The sequence below is a fragment of the Centruroides sculpturatus genome, unplaced genomic scaffold (genome assembly GCF_000671375.1).
Source record: "Centruroides sculpturatus isolate CEXI.00-Female unplaced genomic scaffold, Cexi_2.0 scaffold547, whole genome shotgun sequence".
NCBI lineage: Eukaryota > Metazoa > Arthropoda > Arachnida > Scorpiones > Buthidae > Centruroides > Centruroides sculpturatus.
The window spans coordinates 474,618-500,662 of record NW_019384676.1 but is presented as its reverse complement, the minus strand read 5'-3'; the positions used below and the strand labels follow the sequence as shown (position 1 = coordinate 500,662).

Sequence of the window (26,045 nt, the reverse complement as noted above, 5' to 3'; positions counted from 1 at the left end):
AACTTTCTAGAACGTTTATATTAAGGCAAAGTTTTTTTGGGGGGAATTCTTCACGCGGCCCTTCTTCGAGCGTGGAGGATTGACAATTCTGTAAGTGGGGCTATCTAGTCACGTGGACGGGGGATTATCGACGACAGTCACGAGGTTTTTCGTGTCGTCTCTTGTCTCGTCGATAACGGAACCGACCGGGCAAAGTTCGTCCAACCGCCAAACTTTGGATGGTCTTTTGTTTTCCACCCCAACATTTGGTAGTAATTACGACCCGATAGGTGTTCCTAATTTGTAAAAAGACCCTGGTTTAATTTAGGGAACTTATCGTAGAGTTTTACTGTGTTGTTACGTTTAAAACTACGGTTAGGAATCGATGACGCTAGATGTTTTTAATAGCTCAATGCTAATTTTATGCTAAATAATATGCCAGTGTAGACAGAATAATGTATATTTTCCAGTTACTCGCATAACTGACGTGATTGGGAGTATGTAGAACCTACACCCACGTGTTTAATAAGTTTTATCTCTTGGTTTTTTTCTTCTTTTTTCCTTCACTTCCGGCGTAGTGCCCACGCATTTCTTACCTGTTTCCAAGTAGACTATAAATTAAGTATTGTAGTAGTTGAATTGACCGCATGACGTCACACAAACAAGAACTCGCTACCACTAATCTTTAACTCCTTCCCCCCCTCGGAGTTTCCATTTAGCCTTTTCGCGTTTCGATTTATACCGGATGTCCGCCGGGTTATCTTCTATTAAAATTTTACACGTTCCTGTACGCCGCGTTATACAGAGGGGGGGAGAGAGGGTTTATTGCCCCGTACGCCAGGGATATTTTTGGAATACGGAGCTAAAGGATAGTCGGACTGTCTGGCATCTCGACATTTTGTGGTCAGGAAGTGGTCGAGGAGGGAGAAAAAAGATCCAGTTACTCGCTGATTCACCCGGGTTATTGCCTACGATAAGGAAGGGGTTCAATTCTCGAAAATACCCGCAGGGCCCGATAGAAAAAGCCCAGAACCCCGTGGAAATTAGTTAAGTAAATGAGGTAGAACATTCTACGTGTCACGTGCTAATTATGTGTTTTCTCATTTCGGCTGTTTGTTCGAATTTTAAGATCTTTATCAGTGGTCCCGTGGTGTTGTAGCGTTTGCTGACTCACCCTTTCCGAAGTTGCCGGGCCCGAACACGTTTCTGGGTCACTCTAACTCAGTTACTATGTCAATAGTGGAATCGATTAAAGGTCAGAGGTCGAGTAAACGGACCCGTATTTATTCCGCATCTTCGTAGCTTAGTGTAATCGTAAAGGGTTGAAAGTAAAACGCGAGAGGGTTGGTTTTATTCTACAAGAGGTCAAGGGTGAGTTATTGGATTTTGGGGTCAAAGTTCGCGGCTCTATATCTGTACGGCTCCGTCTCCGTTCTAGCTAATCTAGATCGCAATCTGTGTAATCTCCAGATACAATCGCTGAAGGACGGGCCGCTCTATTAAATTTAGGGCCTCTCCAGACGGGTAAATGGGCCGAATACGCTCCCCCATTCGAAGGATTTCTTTTTTTTTTAAAAGCAGAATTTAGGGGTGCGGTTCCTCTAATTATAAATTTGCACATAAACAGGGTAGGAAGTCCTTTAAAACTGGCAAGTTAAGTGGTTAGGTACCAGCAGATTTTTCTAAAATTAACACCTTTAACACGATACTTACCAAACACACAGGTGCAACACCGATGACTTTATAAAGGGTCGCGCGAGAGAGAGAGAGAGAGAGAGATAAATAAAAACAGGGTTTGAATGAGAGCCATAATACCGCGGCACGGAGATTTTAAACCGTTAATAGCGCACTTAGCAAACCCGCTTGTTGCGAATTTTAGAATACCCAATTGGTCACAGGAGCTATAAGCGGGTCGTCTTTCTCCAAACAATTAAAAAGGCATCACTGTTGCCAACTTCTTCATGCTTAATTTAGGGACGTGGAAATCGAGGAAGGGAGGAAGAAAAAAAAAACAAGAGCGAGATCCTCGTCACCACGATGTCACGTGTCCTCCGTCGAGAGTTTCTTCCGAATTATCCGGGGGGAGAGAGGGGTTTTTTGATGGAGTGGCGTGGGCGTCGGAGGCGACAATAAAAAGTGTAGAAGTTGCCCGGGTATATAAAGGGTAAGACAGAGCATCAATAGTAGTTTCGCGCCGCTGTCTTTGCATATTGGCATCGGTTCAAGGTTATACTGTCCAGTTTAACCAAGTAGTGAAAAATTCACAATGCCAAAGATCCGCACACAAAACATCGGCTCGCGCGCAGACAACCAGACAGACAGAAAAAAAACAATATACTGTATATATATACACACAAAAGTATTAGAAAGAAAAGGAGTAATTATTTAAAATATCCGTAGAGTAGAGGTTTTATTCTTTAAAAGAAAAGAAGAAAAAAACGCGAATTTTTCGATAATTTCCGCCGTCTTAAAGGGGTGGAGAAGTTCTCCCCCGATATAAGAAATTTCTCGTACGAGGTCAAGTGTAATGACATTACGAAGAAGTCATTTCAGGTTATAACGGAAATTGTTTTCGCAACTCCTTCACCTAGGGAATGGATGGAATGTGGGCGAAAACTAGTTTACGTTTCCGGCAACACTGTCCCGTGTCCGGGGCACATTTGCCATTTTCTGCCATATTTTTTCTGCCTCCTCCTCCCCCCTCGCGCGGGGGGAGGAGGAGGAGGAGGAGGCAGAACCTTTCGATAGGTAAATCCGGTTTCGCTTTCCCGATTTATCCGCTCCTCCCCCCTCCCCCGCGTTATCTAACGGCGCGAGGAATTTCGGGAAATTTCGTGCTGCCACCGATAGATTCGTCCCCCCTCTTCGTTATTGGGTTTGGTAATTAGAGGGGGGGTCGAATGCCTTTCGTTTCGTAGGCGGCGGCGAGTTAGTTGATTCTGATTTGATATTCCAATCACGGAGGAAAGGTGTGGAAGCTTAATTGTAGCGTGGACCGACATGTAGATTAATAGGCCCAAACAAGAATTTTCTATTTCCTGTTAGATAAACAGCACCCAGACGCCGTAGCAATAAAAAAAAAAAAACAAGAAAAATTCGCCGGGGCCCTTTCACACGCCCCCTCGAAAATTCTCCAGGATTCGATTCTTAACCGCCATTTTTTTTATTTATTCCTTTCCTTCCCCACTCGCGCAGGCGCCTCCTGGTGTCGCGAAGTGTCGATTTCGAAATTTAAAAAAAAAGAGAAAAACTCACGCGCCTGAGTGACGTAACAATACGCAAATTCCACAGAAATTTGCATATTCCGAGGCGTTTCCTCGGCGGATTTTTATGGGCTTTTAAAATTTTAAACATTTTTACGGCGCGAAGGGCCCTTTTTTTTATTTTTACGGGAGATCGCGCGTTTTTATAGCGGATTCATCCTCTTTTTGTGGAAGTATAAATCGGGTTTTTCGAGTTAGGTGGACAAGGGGTGGTCCGATGCTGTCTAGACGAGCGGAGAGGGATGGGGGAAACGGGCTGATTAAAGCGGGGACTGTCGAGCACCCAAAGTCATAGCGCCCTAGATGAATAGAAGATTGATCATCGGAGGAGACCTTAATGGTATAAGCGACATGTGGGTCCTCATGTAAAATGCATGGTGCCGCTACAGACGTGGGGTATTGTTTGAGGAGCTTCACTTCTCCCCACGTATCTAATACCGTTATTATCAGATGTCAGCCCTTGGATTGGGGGAAGAGTTCTCTGGGTGCTGTTTATTGATTGTTATTAGGGAATCGTGTTTCATGGGATAATTGACGACATTCCTGTTTTGGGATCTGTTTGGTGGTCCGAGGTGATTCCGGGCTCTCGCGCGCGCTCCAGCGATCCTCTGCCAGGTTTACTACACACTCCAAGATGGATTGATTGAGGGTGAATTTATGAGTTTGTTTCTCGTTCCGATCCCCTTCGATCCGAGAGAGCCGGCCGATCTATTTTCGGTCGCTCCGGGGATCCCCCTTATCGATGGACGAGATAGGGTATCCGGGGGCCCTAAAAATAATGCCCCTAATGGGATTTATATATCCGGATGTGAAGAAATTGGGTCGTTAGGGAAATAGAAATTCCCCGAGATTCAGGTCTGTGGAACGCGTTCGTCCAGGTTTAGAGTGAACCCTTCGGAAAATGTGGGAGAGGCCGAAAATCCCTAAGAATTTGGGACAGATTCCGGGAAGAAGGACGCTAAAAATGCCCAATTTTTAGGGTATAAAAAAAAGTAGCCGTTACGTCGCGCGGGAGGGGCGGGCGCGTTTTGCAATTCCGTCCAAAATATATTCACGCGGTGGCTCGTATATCGACTTCTCCCCTCAGCGGGGCATCTCTGCCTTAATATATTTATAGGGACGTACGCGAAAAATAACTTTTCTTTTAAGGCCGTGCCGGCAGGACCCCTTTCTGGCCGAGGGGCCCTCAAGGTCACGGCCATTTTAGCGCCGTTTTCTGGAAAGATGACGTGGACGGTATCGTCTACATACATCATCCACCCGATTGTGATGTAAGTGACCATTACCCGGGGTGGGGCCCAATGGTATTTTTCGCCGTATGCCATCATCTAAATGGGCCAAGGCGGTGTCTTTTCTTTAATTATTCCAATTCATTTACATGACAAAGGATTGATTTATCATTTATTTATTTTATTTATTTTAACAATCGTAGAAATTTAATTTGCAAAGAGAAATCCATCATTAATATGGATTAATGTATATAAGTCAAACGTGACGGAAATCATTTCAAGGCGATCCACGCGATTAAAATACAATTAAAGGTGCCATTAAGCGATACCCAAATTGCGCGCGCGCGGTGGCTCGCGCCGGATCACGGGGGGTTTACTGTAATTTCGGAACCTCCAGGTTAGGATCTTGTCCACTCGGAGGGTGGCTCCCACCCGGACACGAAAAACACATTTTGGGACGGAGCGCGTGAGCTGGAAGGTCACCAGAAAAAAATATAAAAAAATAGAAACTTTTTGTTGTCTGCCGACGCTAATGGCATGGTAGAGGAACCGCCCAGTTTCATTCAGCAAACACGAATTTACCGAAATCTAATGGTGTACTAATAGTACGTAAGGTGTGTGTGGGTTGTGAACTCCATGTTGGTCAGACAACTCGACACCGCCTCCCTTTATCTCCGGTTTGTAATTATAGATACCGACTCCGGTATGGTTTCTAGTTGCGTCCCGATGGCCCACCGAAACCCCCGTACTGGTCGTTCTGTACTTGCAGTAGCACGTGATGAAACAATCGAGATTTTGTTCCCCCCCCTTTTTTTTGCTGTTTCGTTCCTTCGGTTCTTCTCCTACAAACGGGGAGGACCCACCGTTTGGATAGAGTTATGAGGGTGAAGTTTGGGTCGAGTACCAGTCGAGAGTCGGAGGGGGAAACGATGATGGAGAGAGAGAGCTGGAGGCTACCAGAAATCCCTGTCGCATCCACTCCTTCACAAAATAGGAGATACGCTCAATATAATCAAAATGGAAGTTCCAAAGGTTCACGTTCTGTGAATCCTGTTTTCGAATACACCTTTACGGGGGGATCCTACTAAACGGTAATAAATAAATAACGAAAAGAAAAAAAAAACAAAACACACCATGCATCCCTCCGTCCGGCCACGTGCTCCGTCCGAAAAGTGCCTTTTGATTTATACAGCGTTTAACAAACGAAGCCTCTCGCGTAGTTGTAAAAAAAAAAACGGTCGTTTGTGTCGTTAATTGCGGGGGGGGATAGAAGGCAATATCCCTTCTTTTTAAGGATGCTGCAGCCTATATATCTGTATACGCCGTACACACACACACGTATCTATATTACTATTATTATTATTATTATATCCTCGTGCTGCTTTCTGTAATAGGTCACTTTTACGAGGCACAAACACTTATATGTCCGGTCGTAAATTTCGGTTGTTAAAAATGATAATGTGCAGCGTGTATATTATTATCCCGGATAGGAAAAAAAAATATATATATATATATATACCCCCTTTTAACGTCATTTTTTAAAACGTTCGATACGCGGATAGAGGTCGAAAAAACTTTGCCCTTTTTTTTGCGCTATTTCGAGGGGTATTTTAAGAAAAATTTCTTCTGCAAAATAAACTTTGCACGTGTTTTATTAGACAGGGAATATTTTTAGTGATCAAATTAATGAGTTTTTCTTCCTTCAAGGACTCTTTTAACTGTCTCATCAGTAATTTACTCTCCCGTTTTTTTTTTNAATGAAGAGTTAAAGCAAAAGAACCATACAAAAGGGGACAATTACGAAGATGGCACATTTCAAATAACGGATTGCCTCAGACTTTAAATTCATTAAATGCAGTTTTTATCAGATAAATTATCTTTACCACTAACGAAAGTGTAATTCTAACAACAATCTATGTACTTTGTCTAGCAGAAACAATTTCATTTATGTTCATAGGAAATATTTACAAAAAATTCAATTAAACTTTACATAGTTTATAAATGTAACATGGATATCTACAAAACACACACATTTGCATACACCCCCCCGTTATCCAGGGCAAATTTTACTAATGGCATCAGAAATATTATAATTTGTAATTATAAAAATCAACAGTAAACTACAAAAGTTTAAACTTCTTTACATCAATGTATATATATATGTATATATATATTTAAAAATAAATATGGAAAGCATGACAATATCAATGGAGAATACCAGATCGAACATTCCCGATCGACTACTCGATTAACATTTTACAAAGATTAAATGGAATTTTCCTAAAAGATTAAAAATTAAGAAGAGATGAAAGATTTCTTATATAAAAATGTTTTATAAAAATCTCATACGATAACGTTTGCAACAGAACAACAATTATTTAGATACGATAAAACGGACGCGCATTCTTATCGTACGATAACAATAATTACAATCGAACCTGACAAAAGTGTATTTGTAACAAACTACAAATTCCTGACGGGATGAATATTTACAGATAAATTCCGAAGAGCAATGAGAAATTTATACAATGAGAATTAAAAGTAATGAAATTCCAAGTACGTACATTATTTTACATTATTTCTCATATCCAATTCCTAGTTATGAGGAAACACTAAGAAACTTCTTTTCGAGTGACTCAAAGGCTAAATCTCCTTAATACAGCTCTTTCACACTGATTTGGAGTCCTGTAAATAAAGTAGTAATTTTAAATTATATTTAAGAAAGTGTTTAAAATGTTTTGAAAATTTTTATCCACTCACTTCTTGTAAAATTAATTCCAATGCCGGAGATAATTTTTGTCAACCTTTAGTGCTGTTGCTATTGGCGTCCGATTCCGAAGCACTTCTTGTAGTTTCGTAACAATCTTTCTGATTAGACTTTCTAGGAAGAGAAGTGAAGAATTCATCGTCAAATGGATCGTGTTTTCTTTGAAATATACTGATGTCGGTTTCTTTGTGTGTCGTGTCGGTCTTCTTGGAATCCGAGGTTTCGCATCCGTCGGGCAATTGAACGGAAGTGGCCGTCTTGATGGGAGATTTAGGAGGTCTCGCCGGAAGAGGTGGCGACGATAACTGAGTAGGAAAAGCACCGTTGACCGAATCGGGAAGTTTTGGAGTCTCAAAGGGATTTCTAGTTTTTGATGGAGAGGAAGACACAGAACATTGTGGACTTATATTTTTTGAATACAGAACCTTAGGAGAATTATTTGGCTCTTCTGATTGTGCACCATTAAATCCGAGATTTCTAGAGTGGCGAGAGAAAGTAACGGGAGAATCGGTGTCGATCGAAGCAGAACCTCTCAGCAGCTGTCTTCGAATGGAAGCGGGGCTGTTTGCCAGGAGCGGAGAGCCACACCTGTATGGTAAAGGAGGTTTGCGTGCGGGAATTGGTATTGGAGGAGCAAATACGTCTCCGTTTGTGTTGCAGTTTTCTCTTCCGTTCCACATTTCCTCATAATTTTTTGAGACTTGACTGTATTGAGATTGTGGTAGCTTTCTCTTGGGAAGTGGCGGTGTCGGAGTGGTGCAATTTCTGCTGGGAGGTCGAGGCGGAGGAGATGGCACGGTTTGGAAGAGCGGTTCGGAACCTCTGGCTGGTATACATGGTGGTGGAACTGTTGGTGGTGGTATATCTATAGTACTATTATTGATAAAGGGATTAAAAGGATTTCTACTTGGTGAATTTGAAATTTCCATGGGTAATTTTTCATAGTTTGTTTGATTTTCTAAATTACTAGTCACTGAAGCTTGTTTAGGGAGCAACTTGGATGGAGAGGGTGATGGAGAAGGGCATTCCATTTCAGATTTAAAAGGGTTACCATTGCCACTATGTACGGAAGCCACCCCTACACTCAGATCACTTACAGAACTGTGAGGAGACTGCAAAAGATCATGATCAAATAAATTATCTTCAGAACCTTCTCCTGCCAAATCTTTTAGCACCTTTTTAGGTTTCTTCAGGTCTTGAAAAAAATCCTTTTTGTCCACATAGGGACGATTTTTTCCCAACGGATCTAGATCGGCAAAAACCGAAGTGTCAAACAAATTAGGTGACCTTGAAGGTGGACGAGACGGGGTGTCACTGAGCGTATTCTCGCTATCACTATTACCATCTTTTAGTAAATCCATTTCAGCTTTACACGTATCATTAACAGCGGGCACCTCAACAATGTATGGATTTTCAAAAATGCTTGGTAATGAATCCAAATCAGAAAAAACTGCATATCTATCTTCAACCTGAATGTCTTTGGGTTTTTCCAATTCGGGAGTAACATTCAAAGGAATGTCGTCATCCATATTACTGTCTCTAGAATCAGAAATGGAAGCTATCGACTGACTCGGTGATGCTCCAACAGCCAATTCCGAAGTGCTGATATCTTTCTGACAAGAGGCCTTTTTTGAATAAATAAAGAAAATTATTATTATAAGAGCATAAATCATTGAAATCAGACACAAAATGAATACCTGTGTTGCTACAAAAGGAGTCGAAAGTGGGGGAAATGGTAGTTCCAAATCAAAGGACGAATTTATTGCAGCAGCTTTTGCTATGCTATTATCCATTTGAGCAATGCCCTGTTTTACAATGATAAATACAATTTTTAATAATTGTAAATAGGTAATAATGTTCATGATTTTAGAAAACTAATAATTATATCATAAAAAAACAAAGAAAACTATCAAAATAATTCCTATAAATATTAAATTTTAATTACAAAAGTTCTATTTTTTCCTCACAGAATACAAAAGATACAAAATAAAAATATGGTTATATGGTAATTTTAGTGAAATAGGGATTTAATTTTGAGGAGAAAATGGATTGTGTAGCAACATCATTACACTTCAGTGTAATGGGCAAATATTGTAAGAGTTCAAAAATTTTTCATAAGAATTTAGGGATTAACCATTAATAATAAAGTAGGTTTATGGATATATATTAAAACAAAGAGATTCATCAATTATGACTTCATATTTACTTATACAGGGTGTCCAAAAAGTAACTTGCAGTTGAAAAAGTTTAAGTTTTAATAAAAGTTAAGTTTTAGACATAATATTTCAGTTCCTCCTGTAGCAAATGCTGGAATTATCTCTGATGCCTCAAAATCCTTCTGAGACCTACCACGCTGAATTCTGTGGGAGATTGTGTGATCAACAAAGAAGTCTCAAAAACCAGAATATCTGAGAGCGAGTGGTAATCATAAAGTGGAAATGCAGAATGTACAACTTATAAGTATCATATATAATGCCATTAGTATAACTTTTATGTCATTACAAATTTCTCACTGCACAGTAACTTTTCGAACTCCCTGTATAATGATCAAACCTTAAAAACTATTCACATACAAGGGCCAACTGATAATAATTCTAAAACTGATTTCTAAGTGGTCTACAATTTTATATTATTTTCTAAAAAGGAAATGATACAAAACTGCCAGAGATGTGAAAAATTATAAAATTATCTTTACAGATTTTAACAATTACACAATAATTTATATATGTATATGTTACTGTGAATGACCGATATCTGGCGAATGTCAACATTCTNCCCCCTTTTAACGTCATTTTTTAAAACGTTCGATACGCGGATAGAGGTCGAAAAAACTTTGCCCTTTTTTTTGCGCTATTTCGAGGGGTATTTTAAGAAAAATTTCTTCTGCAAAATAAACTTTGCACGTGTTTTATTAGACAGGGAATATTTTTAGTGATCAAATTAATGAGTTTTTCTTCCTTCAAGGACTCTTTTAACTGTCTCATCAGTAATTTACTCTCCCGTTTTTTTTTTCGTTTTGTCTTCTTATATACTATCGGTTGATTAGTGTCACACGGCAGATTGTCTACCAATCACGACTTATTAACACTAAGACACGCTTGGCGCCTGCCCGTTTTATACAGGTTAACGTCACGAATTGTTCTTTAGTTTTCGCGGAATTCGAACGGTTCTAAGAATTCGGACGGGGTAAAGGGAGCAGGAGAGAAAGGGAGAAAAAGAAACTGATAATCTGTTCATTAATTAACGTGACGAATTGTCACGTTTTAAGATTGGTACACATACCCATCTCAAGGCTGAAGTTTAATTCGATAAATTGCCTTTAATGAACATGTTCCAATATATTTATTTGACTCGGTCATGTTTTTTTTTCTTTCTTCACTTTAATTTATTAATACAGTAACTATTTTTAACACCCGAGTCGATTTTTTCCCCGTTCGCTTAGAAATACGCAGAGAGACGGTTAAATTTGATGTACGAGCGCCGCTATTGGTCGGTTTGAATTTGAATTTTGTTTTTATAAGAAGTTTATTGGTCGGCGCATCGTTCACGTAACTGTGACGTTTATCGAATTTAAAAATTTGAATCTGTATTTTTATTAATTCGTTGCGCAAATTACGTCACGTCTGTTAGAGAGTTTAATTGGTTAAGCGTTTTCATTGGACGGTTCGAAAAGACTTCAGAATTTAAAATGGTTAAATGCGTGTTTAATTGGTCGATCCGAATTCAAATTAGCTAAATGCTCATTCGTCACCGCAGTCACGCGCATGGTTTATTATATACCTTATACGGTTGTCCGATCGATATTTATTTCAAATATTTGAATTTTCGAATCGTTTCATTCGCCGTTTTAAGTCGTTCGAGTTACGTCACGCTTAGCGAAACGTCCAATATCGCCCGAGTTTTACGACTTATAAAAATTCAAATATTCCAGGCGTCGAAAGATTGGTTAATTTAAAATTTATACGCTGGAATTTTATTGGTCGCCGCCGTTGTCTCGCACAGTCCGATTGGCCGATATTTATTTTTAAATAATTAAAAATTAATTAGAAAATCTTAACTTTCCCAACCTCCTTCGGTCGATTTTAGAGCAAAGAACGGAAAATAAATCAGATTTTTTGGAGGCCCCCGAGGACCGTTGCCGGTCACGTGATCGATAATCGATTTTTCGGTTGGGCACGTGACTCGGCGCGTGCCAAACGCAGGTGCGGGAGAGGACGTCAATGTTTAATTTACCCACGTNATTTTAGAGCAAAGAACGGAAAATAAATCAGATTTTTTGGAGGCCCCCGAGGACCGTTGCCGGTCACGTGATCGATAATCGATTTTTCGGTTGGGCACGTGACTCGGCGCGTGCCAAACGCAGGTGCGGGAGAGGACGTCAATGTTTAATTTACCCACGTGACCCGGCTGAAGTTTGTTTAGAATAAAGACGAATTATCGATTATATTTTCCCCTTTGCAAAAAATTAAATAAAAAAAAAAGAATTTTAAATTTTATTAATTAAAAACAAATCGTACAAAAAGTTTGACAAATTGCATATATTAAAACAATAAATTAAAGAATTATCTGTTTTATTTTTTTTGTTTTTAAACACGGCCCCCGTGTTAATACGTCACAATTACGTTTCCTTTTATCGTCCCTTAACCTCGGAAACAGCGACAATTATACAGTCGATCATAATCTCGAAAACAAAACGGAAAAAATATATTTATGTATGGAAGCTGCCTCGTGAAGATCACATTAATCGATTAATCGATAGTTCAATCTACCAGCTCGTCTTCTTTTTGAATCCTCTCTTGTAAGCTTGGGTGGTGGGCAAGTCTGTTACGGTCGTTTCCGTGTCGTTAGGGGGGTGCATTCTCGTCTGAAACACACGAAAAAAAAATAGTTCGAAAATTAGACATTTCGGGCGGATGAAACGAAGCGTAAACGCGATCGCTCACCCCCGACGGCGTCGCCATCTGGCGCTCGTATTCGCAACTTCACAAAGTTAAAACCCGGTTCGAATCCGATTCGTTATTTCCACATTCAAACGAACCAATCGGATGGTTTAATTAAAACAAAAAAAAAAGCTCGAGATCTCGCTTTTCGTTCGCCAGATGGCACCACCTCGCCGATCGATAAACCAATTACGTAATTACTAATCTGATCGAATCGTAATCGATTTTTTTTTCCAAAAATTGCGATTTATTATTATTATTATTATTTTAAATATTCGAAAGAACCAACCATGATGCGTTCCTTCTCGGCGCACGCGTACTCCGACTCGTCGATGTCGTTGTAGCAGTCGGGTTTATGGTTTTTGGGCAGACCTCGGCCTTCGAACTCGCAGAGTTTCTCGATGGGGCGAGACTTGACGATCATCTTCTCCAGACTTTTCGGCTTCTCTTGAGGGCAGTAAAACACTTTTGGGCTCTTCATGTCGAAAACGATGCTCTTTCGCATCATGTCGGCCAGAGCCAAGCCGAACAACTAAATAAAAAACGATCAATTAAAAAAAAATCGGTCGTTCGGATTAGGGTCGGTTAGAGTAATCAAATTCGTTATATTTACCGTGACCACGAGAGTAATAATAAATAATCTCGCACCACCTAGAACGGAAGAAGAGACGATAATTGGCTATTTTAAATATTAAAAAATTTGAAAGATATTCGTGACGTAAGTGCCGACGTAGACGTCGTCGCGCTGACACGCCATCCGTTTCCTTAAACGGGAAAATTTTAAGGTTTATTCGACGTGACGAATTCGATTCTTTCTTCTTCGGGGTTCTTCCGACGTAAACATTCGATTTGACGAATTTTTCAGACTCTCCGAGAGGACTTGAGGCGCGGTTCGAACGTGACCGATGTCTACGATTAGTTAATTTAGAGGAAATGACAACTTACCCATCTTTCGGTGTTTCAGAAGGAAGAAAAGTTAATCCCCGGTCAGAATGGCGTCTTTAAAAGGTAGACAAAGTGCAAGGGAGAAGCTTTAATGGTGACGTGTACCTTTACCCGAAACGGTGGGAGTCGAAAAAACCGGTTTGGCCGCATGACGGGTCAAGGTAAGTTCCGCTGGCTTTCTTCCTTCATAGATGGCGTTATTTTTTTCCGCGTGTTTTTCATGTTTTTTCTCCTAGATGGCGCACCTGCATCGTTCGTGACAAATATTTGCAAATTTCGAATACAGTTTCCAATTTTTCCAATCGCCGTCGGAGTTTTCGAATGACGTCGCGGCGCGTCGTATATGATTGGTCGATTGGATTTTTGAAAATTCTCATTACGAAATACACCACGCGTGTTATTTGTTTGTGTACAACAATGCCACCCGTGGGAGATGCCTAAATAGGAGCTAAAATAGGGATATTTTAGCTCCTATTTAGGTGTTACAAACGAATAAACCACCGGAAAACTCCACGTGGTCCGTTGGCAGACGCGAACCCGCGACTCTCATTGTAAGTAGTGTTTAATGGTAATGACGACGCCAATGCGGGGGAAAATGAATTAAAACGAAAACAATACAAAACTTTCTCACTAACATTAAAACAATTTATTGCATCGATCTGTACAACCGACAAAACCATATAAAGAGATTCTATTTGTTCCACATTATACTACAACATATTCCAATAAATAACAGGTACACACAAGAAAAAATTAAATACAACCGAGTTTTCTAACGACTAAAACGTCATACATAAATTAACACGCGAACCGAACCGTCGACCAATTAAATTCTCGTTTGCACCGCCAATTCGCCCGCGACCGACGACGTAATAAATTATTAAACCGCACCGGCCGAACGGCGGCGCTCTCGTCTCTACATTTAAACAATGTCGGGGATAACTCGAACCCGAACCCGACCTCGTAGGTACGCTTCGCGCCCCTCGAACGTGAAGAAAAATTTTTTATGGCACCGTTTTTCACACAGCAAATCGATTAACAAAACCTTTTTAACAATTAAGACGGGTCACGCGGTGCCTATAACGGGAAACACAAGCGATGCACTGTATTCGAGTTGCCAAAAGAAAACAACTTTAAAAACAGCAACAACGACAACAACAAACAACAACACCGGTTCAACTTTTTTTCAACACAGAAACCTCTAATTTGTACCGCGTAACCGTTTAGATTAACGTATATTCCAAACGTTTAAAAAACAGTGGAAAACAATTCGGCGACACTGGATCGGCACGCGAAAATTCCACCAGGACAAGAGGAGAATCTTTTTGCCAAATTATTAAAGATTCAAGAGGGAAGTGGGTGTCGCCATTTTTAAATAGAACGAGGGAGATCAACACAACTACATAGAGGCTTAGATTCATAAAGTCACTTTGTAACACTTTACGCAATTATCGACATGGAGGATGGTAAATTAGACACCGAGAAGAGAAAATGTCCGATTCTTTCTTCAAAAAGTGGAAAGTAACATCTCGAATGGGCCAGAAGACGATTTTAAGGAAAAAAAAAAAAAACAATTTTCCGCACGCTTAACTGTCGTTATTACTATTGTTTAATCAAGAACAGAATCTGATTTTCTTCAGTCGAAGCGGAAACAGATTAGCGACTCGCTTCACTTATACGGTTCCGACACAACAATGGTAAACTGCCAGATTTCCACTTAAAGGGTCGATTTCGTCGCTCGCGCTGGCGGCCCATTTATCTCCTCAGATTATCTTTAGATTATTTCCAGTGGGCATTTCGTTGTGTTAATCGTTTCGATGAACGTAAATGCATTTAGACGATGGTAAATACCGCACGCCATCACACCCAGTATTCGTACAGAATTCTAAATCCACGGATTTAGCCTGGAATCGGTGGTCAAGCACTAGCGCGAAAGGAGGACCGATTAGTATCGTTCCGGCTATAACCGGATGACGGGATCTGACTTTTAGGATTGCGATCCGATGACGACCATTTGCAAAATAACCCGCGTGATGCACCATCAAAATACATCAATGGGTAATGACTTACATTAGCCTTTCGAACCACGCGAGACAAGAATCTGCGTTGCTATTTTCCAAAGTGCAAGGCACCAATTTGCATCGAACCATTTTATTGTCTTATTCGTAAAGGCACGCGACCCATACAAAATTAAGGTAGAAATATGGCACAAAAGAAAGAATTTGTGGATAGGGATAACGTCCACGATAAAGTAGAAACACCGGAACGATAAGTACAGCGCGTGCTCAACAATTCTTTCGAAAAATCAGAACATCACCGCTTCAAATAATAGAATGCAATTTTGATTTGATGCTGCCAATAAAAAAATGAGGGAAACATTTTGCTAAAAATCCTCACAGTAAAATATATTTACATAACTACGCAATGCAATATTCAGATCTGTGTAATTTCGTGCTACACGAGTTACATAAATTGCATCATTATAACAATGCACAACCGGTATAATAGTCACTACGAAGAAAGTATCGATATAACAAGCAATTTCGAGCAACGTACTCGTCCCTATAAAGAATTAAATATTAGAAAAATCGAACATTAACAACATTGAGGAAATTATGCGAAATCCTTGCTTCATCTTTCCTTTTCTCCCTATTTTTATCTGTGTTCGGAGCCCTGGATCCACGGATTTTTCAGGGCCCGTAGCAATTCTACATTACGCAAGCCCTACATGTTTCATTTGTTCGAAAGGCAAAAGGAGCCCGCTCCACCTCGATTCCCCTCGTGTTAACAAAATGCGCAGACGACAAAAGATCCGCAACAAATGGCGGATTACGCCGACAATTCAATGGCACCGTTCGCATATTCGTTCATATAACAATTTCAAATGTATGATACCGATCACAACGACAATAGAGAGCATTTCCAAATAACTAAACGGTGACATCTATTATATTCTAACACCAGCTGCGAGACAGATTAAACAAAGTATTTGATGACAGAATCACTCTGGCTCAAAATAAACCACATAAAATGGATACGAGGGCTGGCGAGAACCCTCGTTAGAAAAACAAATCGTGCAAAAGAGAGGGAGATCGAGTTGAAATTACGTTTCGATGGGGGATGAGACGAGTTATTTTACAAATTATCACATGCGATACGAATGTTATTTTGGGCGACCACGTGGTTAACGTGGGGCACAAGCTTTGTACGAGGTAAACAATAAGAAATGTCATTCGTCTGTTCTCGTGTCTTTAGAAATTCACCAATCGAGATTAATATTCTTCACAGATATTTACAAACTCAAATTTCATTTACAGAAGTTAGTACGTACGTAAACACAGATTACGGAAGACATTTAATCACAGATGTTCAAAATTTTAGACGACGACTCAGTTACAATGAGATTAAGAGAAAGGGGAAAAAAACACTTAGACGACGACAATTTTAAGAAATTTTAGAAACGTCCCCGCAAACAACTCAATGCGGGGGCGATAAAGAAATCAAAAGACAACTCAATTCGACCGGGCACACGGAAAAGTTCGGGCGTAATAGTAGATTAGACAGAAGAAAAAAGAAAAAAGAAAAAATGGTAGATACCCTGGAAATCACGACAGGATGCCCAGATATTACTTGGGAAGTAAATATCCTCACACTAAAAGTACTAGAACACCGACAAATCATAAAATGGGAAACAAATCGGATGTTAAAATGGTAGCATTTCCTCACGAGACTCCAAATTTTGAAACGTCCCGTAGATCGATTGTGGTAGGCACCGTCAGCTCGTAGAACAGTGTCCTACTGTTCGAAAATACGAACAAAAATCTAATAAGATAAACGATTAAAATGATCTCCAAATCCCGTTTGCTTAGAAGAGTGTCTTTATTCCGGTTTTGTTGCCGTCGTCAAAATAACCTAGCCTAATCGAAACGGTCGAGCCAAAGTATTTTTACCACAAGGAAGAGTTACAATCCATTCGAGATAATTTAAAAATGGCGGAAACAATAGAGATGGTGGTTCCCTTTGCTGCACAGTTTCGAACTCGGCCATTGTTTTAAAGAAAGATTTACACCCACGGCAACGTAAACTGTTTCGTCCTTTCAAATACGAAATGACAAATAAACCTATTTGGTGAAAAGGCTATGCAATGCTAAGTGTTCTCGTGATATTAGTTAACGGTACCCTATTCGATTATTTTGGCATAAGAATACATTGTGTACTTCCTATATACTAGATACGTATGCAAAATTTTTCAAAATCGTTTCTACCATTCCTAAAACGAAATCTAAAATATTTTGAATGTTAATAAGAGTCTATTGTTATTTACTGCGATGTGTGTGTATCTGCAACGATAGTATATTGTGTCAGACTATTTCAAACAACGCTACGTCATACTTATATTTGACATTATTTCATGTCCAAATTAAACTTCTTAATGTTTTAAGCCAATGAGCGTGATAGAATCTCCCCGTCTTTTGAAAAACGATAACACTTACACAACATAAAGGATTAACTTCGGATGTTCGGTGTTTTCGGACCAAATCTACAATAGCAAATCGTATTCTTTAGCTAACGAAACGTATTTTCTGTTATTAAAATTACACCCGAAATGTTAATCTAGTTCGCGTGTTTACGTGTCTGTCTTTAATGTACTGAACTAACTAAAATATTATTTTAAAAGCTATTCTAACTATCGATAGTTTCTAATCTTCTTGGCACACTAAAATTACCCCAGTGTTAAAACTCTGTCTTAATTAATTGGATGTATGGACAGTCTAGTGTCTTATTTCTTTTCCAACTCACCATGAAGTTCATATTCTAACAAAATTTAAGATACTGCTTTGTCTGAATTATACTTTGAGCGTGAATGTTTATAAGTGTAGGATTTATAATACCGTTTAAAATGTGCTCGCGCGAAAGCTACACGTGATAAGGAATCATTCTATACCCTATAATTGTTGCAGCTTTCCCCTTTTCCCTTTAGTCCTTTATTTCCTGTTTTTGTAAATTAAATTAAAAATTTGATTCGATATTGCACGTTTTAAATCCGGTTTGCACTATGCAAAATTTTTGTCGTTTGACTCGAGACGACACAAAAATTGCAAGATTAACTGGTTCCACTTTTTCGCGTGCCGTGAGATTTTTCTGTGTCGTCCCGAAACGAATGACAAAAACCGTAGTCAAATTGGGTAGTGTAAACTGGGCTTTGATCGGAGATCTATGTCAAATATAACCATGGTAAAGCTTTGCCAAGTAATCCAAAACATCCTGCATGTTGTGTGTGTATATACATAATGTAAATATAAGAGTCGTAACGTTTGACGTGTCTGTCTGCCGCGCGGCTACGTTCGTCTCCGTACACACTATTCTCAACTTGCCTTCTAACATATTTGTCTAATATTGTAAAGATGCATTTAAAATTGCTTGAGATAAGAAAATCAATCTGCGGAAGGGTTAAACGAAAGAAAATAGGGGAAAGAAAATTACTCGTCTAGTGTTGCAACCAGTCAAATCTCTTCGGCAATGTGTCGATTTAACGGTGTGGTGGCAAATCTTAATGTCAACTATTCTAATTCATGTTTTTATACTTAAATATTCAGCACAGTGATTCTCAAACTGTGGACTGTGAACTATTGACAGTCATTTTTATCAGTGGTGTGCCGTGACAATTGATGATCAGGAAGCTGTGTTTCAGGCGAAAGAAAATAGTGTGTCCGTAGAACGTAATCTTCACCAATGTCCCGACAACCGGAAACGGAATTGCTAGATTACCGTAATCTAGTGATCAAACGGCTCTTTTCAGAGCCACGTTTTTATTGGTGAAGAGTAGCCATATCCATTTTAATAAACAGAAATTAATGCTTTATTATATGTCATAATTAATATAAAGTAGAGAAATTTGTAATAAGATACATAACGTGGTTATAATAAAATATTAATTTTAATTATATGAAAATAACCGCACAATATGTATTTATTTTTTTTTAGAAAATACAAGGAAAGCAATGCTTCCACAGCTTCCAATGACGGCACGCCACTGATTTTTATAAAATGCATTTCTATGCTATTTAGCAAGAGGAAATATATTTATGCATCATCACTTTTGTTAGATTACTAGAAAATATATTTTGGCATGTGTCTAAGATGCTTTTTATGGGATAAGAAGCGGGCGCGGGATACGGGTGGTCCGCAAAAACGTCGAGAACCACCGATTTAGTAAGCACTCCCCGAACTGAATTGTATTTCTTGTATAATATGAAAGAGATTTGATTGATTACAACACGGTCGCTTTACTTACTAGTACTTATTTTTCAAGTATTACTGTTGAACGTTTACAACATAAGCTTTCCCATTTCCCACAGTAATGTGACCATAATAGATGCAGATTTCCGATACTGATCGTTTGTATGGATTACGAAATGCAACCCGTGTCTTAGGAACTTTTAGTATTTCATTATCGTATCCTCGGTATTTCGGATATTCAAATCTCCACCTTTTTTTCACGAGAAATCGGCACTTTTACGGAGACGTATAGACAGACAAAAAACAAACCTAAGCGACTTTGGGTTTTAGGAAAAAAGACAAATTTACGTCTCTTTACCTCCCCATCGAGATCTTAGCTAACGGCTTTAACACAAAGACTCGGAACCGACTTCAAAAAACTACTCTCTCGAATCACCTAAAATTTGTTTCCGATTGAGAAAATAGAAAATTCGTTAGATTTCAACAATTAGATGAAAAACTAAAATATTCCAATTCTGCAATGTTTACATTTAAGGAACATTTATTTACAGTCGAAGCGGATTTTTTGTCATACGTCAGAAATCCGCAACATTTAAGAATATCTCTATGTACACCGGTACGTCGGGACACTTCCTCGAGTGTTTACAAAAGTCGTATTTTTTCTATCTATCTGTCTATCTAAAATGGTAAGCAAAATGATATATTTGACTATTACTGCTGGTTTTGGCTAGTAAAGCAAAACAACAAAATATTCAAAAACCTAACTATTAATCTACACGCTGTGGCAAGAGATCTTTAGTATTAGCTGCGCAATAAATACTAAACCGTTGTACTCTATTTGGATAAGGTGCAGCAATAAGAAAGGAAACTAATTCTAATACTGTTTTATCGATTTACATTTACTGTATGTGTTTTTGATTGGCTTGAGTAATATTTCTTTTTTTAAATTCAGAAAATACTCTTTAATATTTTTTTTTGGTATTTACAGATCCTTTCTTCTTTACCGACTACATTTGGCGTAAATGTTCGACTACCGCTTGACAGCCATGGATTATTTTGGCATCACAACCTTCCGATTCCGGAATCGAAATTAATATGTACTGTACATTAAAGAAAAATCAAGGAGTCGTTGGGCAAAACATCGATTTTCGACTGCACGACAACCTCTGAATCAACGAAATCGTAACTAGTTTTTTTTTTACATATATATTTTTTGTAATCTAATTTTCAAAATAGATATTTTTGCACATTGTGCCGAACTGCACGTTAATTTGTTACGCTGCAGTTTAATACACGTATATAATTTTTTCTTTTTTAACTTGCAAACAATTAATGTAATATTGTTCGTATGTGTATATGTACATTCTGAATATATGTATATGTATATATATTTTTTTAAATAATAAACATTAAATATCTCAACACAAGAATGGATTCTGGTTTAAAACAAGCAGTAAATAATTTTCTTGAGCAAATGTATCCAAATTTTAAATTATCTACTCGAGTAACCTAGACTAATTTAATCTAAAGTAGCTATCTACTTGTACACGAAACATCAAAGTTCTATGTATTGAAAGAAAGACTCCTGCCTATATATATATTTATATATATTTGTTTTAACATGGAAGACGAATATTTGATTAAAAGCAACACGCCCATTAGACGAGAACTAATCCTATCAAAATTGAAAATTTCTCATAAGCTTTCCTTTTTGTTAGGAAAACGGAAATCACCAGATGGAAAAAAATCAGTTTTGAAGACCCTTCCTTGTTTGCAAGAAGACGGAACTTCCATAAATGTCTTTGCTGTTAATGCAACCGATAAACCGAACCATTAATGAAATATAAAAGATACGAATCTACAGATTTAAAACAATATTTTCAAAACGACTGGCAGTTTTAATATTGTTATCGGCTCGAAGTAAAGTATTAGTGGAACCGTTTCCTATTTTGCAATAAAGAGCTGTTACGGACAAGAATTTTGGCATTCGAAAATTCTCGATACACAACCACAAAACTCAATGTTCGCCTACGATTTGTAGATTTTACACATATCAATAGGTACGTGTTATTTTAATACGTGGAAGGACTATCACAATTTTACAAAGTCTCGAAAGATTAATAAATACGCAACGAATAATGATCGATCCTTTCGATCCAAGAATAAATGCATTTTTAGGTCTGCCTGAGAGACCACTCATATTTAAACAAGTTATTAGTAACCTGTATTTGTTTACAAAGAGAAAATGAAGAGTTAAAGCAAAAGAACCATACAAAAGGGGACAATTACGAAGATGGCACATTTCAAATAACGGATTGCCTCAGACTTTAAATTCATTAAATGCAGTTTTTATCAGATAAATTATCTTTACCACTAACGAAAGTGTAATTCTAACAACAATCTATGTACTTTGTCTAGCAGAAACAATTTCATTTATGTTCATAGGAAATATTTACAAAAAATTCAATTAAACTTTACATAGTTTATAAATGTAACATGGATATCTACAAAACACACACATTTGCATACACCCCCCCGTTATCCAGGGCAAATTTTACTAATGGCATCAGAAATATTATAATTTGTAATTATAAAAATCAACATTAAACTACAAAAGTTTAAACTTCTTTACATCAATGTATATATATATGTATATATATATTTAAAAATAAATATGGAAAGCATGACAATATCAACGGAGAATACCAGATCGAACATTCCCGATCGACTACTCGATTAACATTTTACAAAGATTAAATGGAATTTTCCTAAAAGATTAAAAATTAAGAAGAGATGAAAGATTTCTTATATAAAAATGTTTTATAAAAATCTCATACGATAACGTTTGCAACAGAACAACAATTATTTAGATACGATAAAACGGACGCGCATTCTTATCGTACGATAACAATAATTACAATCGAACCTGACAAAAGTGTATTTGTAACAAACTACAAATTCCTGACGGGATGAATATTTACAGATAAATTCCGAAGAGCAATGAGAAATTTATACAATGAGAATTAAAAGTAATGAAATTCCAAGTACGTACATTATTTTACATTATTTCTCATATCCAATTCCTAGTTATGAGGAAACACTAAGAAACTTCTTTTCGAGTGACTCAAAGGCTAAATCTCCTTAATACAGCTCTTTCACACTGATTTGGAGTCCTGTAAATAAAGTAGTAATTTTAAATTATATTTAAGAAAGTGTTTAAAATGTTTTGAAAATTTTTATCCACTCACTTCTTGTAAAATTAATTCCAATGCCGGAGATAATTTTTGTCAACCTTTAGTGCTGTTGCTATTGGCGTCCGATTCCGAAGCACTTCTTGTAGTTTCGTAACAATCTTTCTGATTAGACTTTCTAGGAAGAGAAGTGAAGAATTCATCGTCGAATGGATCGTGTTTTCTTTGAAATATACTGATGTCGGTTTCTTTGTGTGTCGTGTCGGTCTTCTTGGAATCCGAGGTTTCGCATCCGTCGGGCAATTGAACGGAAGTGGCCGTCTTGATGGGAGATTTAGGAGGTCTCGCCGGAAGAGGTGGCGACGATAACTGAGTAGGAAAAGCACCATTGACCGAATCGGGAAGTTTTGGAGTCTCAAAGGGATTTCTAGTTTTTGATGGAGAGGAAGACACAGAACATTGTGGACTTATATTTTTTGAATACAGAACCTTAGGAGAATTATTTGGCTCTTCTGATTGTGCACCATTAAATCCGAGATTTCTAGAGTGGCGAGAGAAAGTAACGGGAGAATCGGTGTCGATCGAAGCAGAACCTCTCAGCAGCTGTCTTCGAATGGAAGCGGGGCTGTTTGCCAGGAGCGGAGAGCCACACCTGTATGGTAAAGGAGGTTTGCGTGCGGGAATTGGTATTGGAGGAGCAAATACGTCTCCGTTTGTGTTGCAGTTTTCTCTTCCGTTCCACATTTCCTCATAATTTTTTGAGACTTGACTGTATTGAGATTGTGGTAGCTTTCTCTTGGGAAGTGGCGGTGTCGGAGTGGTGCAATTTCTGCTGGGAGGTCGAGGCGGAGGAGATGGCACGGTTTGGAAGAGCGGTTCGGAACCTCTGGCTGGTATACATGGTGGTGGAACTGTTGGTGGTGGTATATCTATAGTACTATTATTGATAAAGGGATTAAAAGGATTTCTACTTGGTGAATTTGAAATTTCCACGGGTAATTTTTCATAGTTTGTTTGATTTTCTAAATTACTAGTCACTGAAGCTTGTTTAGGGAGCAACTTGGATGGAGAGGGTGATGGAGAAGGGCATTCCATTTCAGATTTAAAAGGATTACCATTGCCACTATGTACGGAAGCCACCCCTACACTCAGATCACTTACAGAACTGTGAGGAGACTGCAAAAGATCATGATCAAATAAATTATCTTCAGAACCTTCTCCTGCCAAATCTTTTAGCACCTTTTTAGGTTTCTTCAGGTCTTGAAAAAAATCCTTTTTGTCCACATAGGGACGATTTTTTCCCAACGGATCTAGATCGGCAAAAACCGAAGTGTCAAACAAATTAGGTGACCTTGAAGGTGGACGAGACGGGGTGTCACTGAGCGTATTCTCGCTATCACTATTACCATCTTTTAGTAAATCCATTTCAGCTTTACACGTATCATTAACAGCGGGCACCTCAACAATGTATGGATTTTCAAAAATGCTTGGTAATGAATCCAAATCAGAAAAAACTGCATATCTATCTTCAACCTGAATGTCTTTGGGTTTTTCCAATTCGGGAGTAACATTCAAAGGAACGTCATCATCCATATTACTGTCTCTAGAATCAGAAATGGAAGCTATCGACTGACTCGGTGATGCTCCAACAGCCAATTCCGAAGTGCTGATATCTTTCTGACAAGAGGCCTTTTTTGAATAAATAAAGAAAATTATTATTATAAGAGCATAAATCATTGAAATCAGACACAAAATGAATACCTGTGTTGCTACAAAAGGAGTCGAAAGTGGGGGAAATGGTAGTTCCAAATCAAAGGACGAATTTATTGCAGCAGCTTTTGCTATGCTATTATCCATTTGAGCAATGCCCTGTTTTACAATGATAAATACAATTTTTAATAATTGTAAATAGGTAATAATGTTCATGATTTTAGAAAACTAATAATTATATCATAAAAAAACAAAGAAAACTATCAAAATAATTCCTATAAATATTAAATTTTAATTACAAAAGTTCTATTTTTTCCTCACAGAATACAAAAGATACAAAATAAAAATATGGTTATATGGTAATTTTAGTGAAATAGGGATTTAATTTTGAGGAGAAAATGGATTGTGTAGCAACATCATTACACTTCAGTGTAATGGGCAAATATTGTAAGAGTTCAAAAATTTTTCATAAGAATTTAGGGATTAACCATTAATAATAAAGTAGGTTTATGGATATATATTAAAACAAAGAGATTCATCAATTATGACTTCATATTTACTTATACAGGGTGTCCAAAAAGTAACTTGCAGTTGAAAAAGTTTAAGTTTTAATAAAAGTTAAGTTTTAGACATAATATTTCAGTTCCTCCTGTAGCAAATGCTGGAATTATCTCTGATGCCTCAAAATCCTTCTGAGACCTACCACGCTGAATTCTGTGGGAGATTGTGTGATCAACAAAGAAGTCTCAAAAACCAGAATATCTGAGAGCGAGTGGTAATCATAAAGTGGAAATGCAGAATGTATAACTTATAAGTATCATATATAATGCCATTAGTATAACTTTTATGTCATTACAAATTTCTCACTGCACAGTAACTTTTCGAACTCCCTGTATAATGATCAAACCTTAAAAACTATTCACATACAAGGGCCAACTGATAATAATTCTAAAACTGATTTCTAAGTGGTCTACAATTTTATATTATTTTCTAAAAAGGAAATGATACAAAACTGCCAGAGATGTGAAAAATTATAAAATTATCTTTACAGATTTTAACAATTACACAATAATTTATATATGTATATGTTACTGTGAATGACCGATATCTGGCGAATGTCAACATTCTTCGGTGAATGTCAGCATTTACACAGTCGTTTCGTGTATATACGAAATATTTGCTAAATAACATTATTTCTCACTTACACCGGCAAATGTCGACATTCAGCATGCACTGATGGTGAATGTTGAATAAAAATATTTTTATTACGTTAAGATAAAAATGCAACTTTTTAATATGTGAAAATAGGTGAAAGCTTAAGTAACAGCACATGTAAATAAACTGTTGAACCTAAAACGAATAGTACATTCTTAATCATTAAAGAAAATAATACAATAATAAACTTACACATAAATTATGTGATTAACGTTATACAATCTTATTTATTGCAACAACTNTGGGAGCGAAGTGCAAATGTAAAAAGGAGCATCATATTCGACCATATTCCGAAATTCTTAATGAAAGAAATCAAAAATATAAACAATTAAAGATGGATACTTTTTCCGAAAAATGAAAGAAATTCAAAACTAAAATTTTTAAATAAAAACATTTTACTTTATTTTATGATAAAATACATTTTAAAAATTAAATTTATTTGTACTGTGCATTATATTGTATTAATAAACAAAATTATTTGTGTATTTTTCACTTATGTGGAACCTAACCCTATACCTCACTGTAAATATGGGTTCATTTTACACCAATTTGATTTGCGCCAGCTT

The 26,045-nt window shown here is 37.7% G+C and overlaps 3 protein-coding genes across 3 annotated transcripts in view; all 3 read right to left on the bottom strand.

The window, feature by feature from the left end:
- Positions 1-6,674: 6,674 nt before the first annotated feature.
- Positions 6,675-9,090, bottom strand: LOC111626858 (serine/arginine repetitive matrix protein 1-like). The gene is made up of 3 exons (XM_023370381.1): positions 8,936-9,090; positions 7,232-8,863; positions 6,675-7,156 (listed from the first exon to the last, which is right to left on the bottom strand). Exons 1-2 carry the CDS (start codon positions 9,029-9,031, stop codon positions 7,271-7,273), a joined length of 1,689 nt encoding a protein of 562 aa, XP_023226149.1. The 5' UTR covers positions 9,032-9,090; the 3' UTR covers positions 6,675-7,156; positions 7,232-7,270.
- A 2,624-nt stretch (positions 9,091-11,714) lies between these two features.
- Positions 11,715-13,263, bottom strand: LOC111626860. Its single transcript, XM_023370383.1, has 4 exons — positions 13,124-13,263; positions 12,792-12,829; positions 12,468-12,710; positions 11,715-12,102 (listed from the first exon to the last, which is right to left on the bottom strand). The coding sequence occupies exons 1-4, from the start codon at positions 13,125-13,127 to the stop codon at positions 12,004-12,006; spliced, it is 384 nt and encodes a 127-aa protein (XP_023226151.1). The 5' UTR covers positions 13,128-13,263; the 3' UTR covers positions 11,715-12,003.
- A 7,154-nt stretch (positions 13,264-20,417) lies between these two features.
- LOC111626871 (protein disabled-like) overlaps positions 20,418-26,045 on the bottom strand; it is a 47,293-nt gene continuing 41,665 nt past the window's right edge. Inside the window, exons 8-10 of the mRNA XM_023370394.1 lie at positions 24,316-24,423; positions 22,612-24,243; positions 20,418-22,536 (exon numbers count right to left, since the gene is read on the bottom strand). Coding sequence (XP_023226162.1) covers positions 22,651-24,243; positions 24,316-24,423 — 1,701 coding nt within the window. The 3' untranslated portion in view covers positions 20,418-22,536; positions 22,612-22,650. The remainder of the gene's footprint in view (positions 22,537-22,611; positions 24,244-24,315; positions 24,424-26,045) is intronic.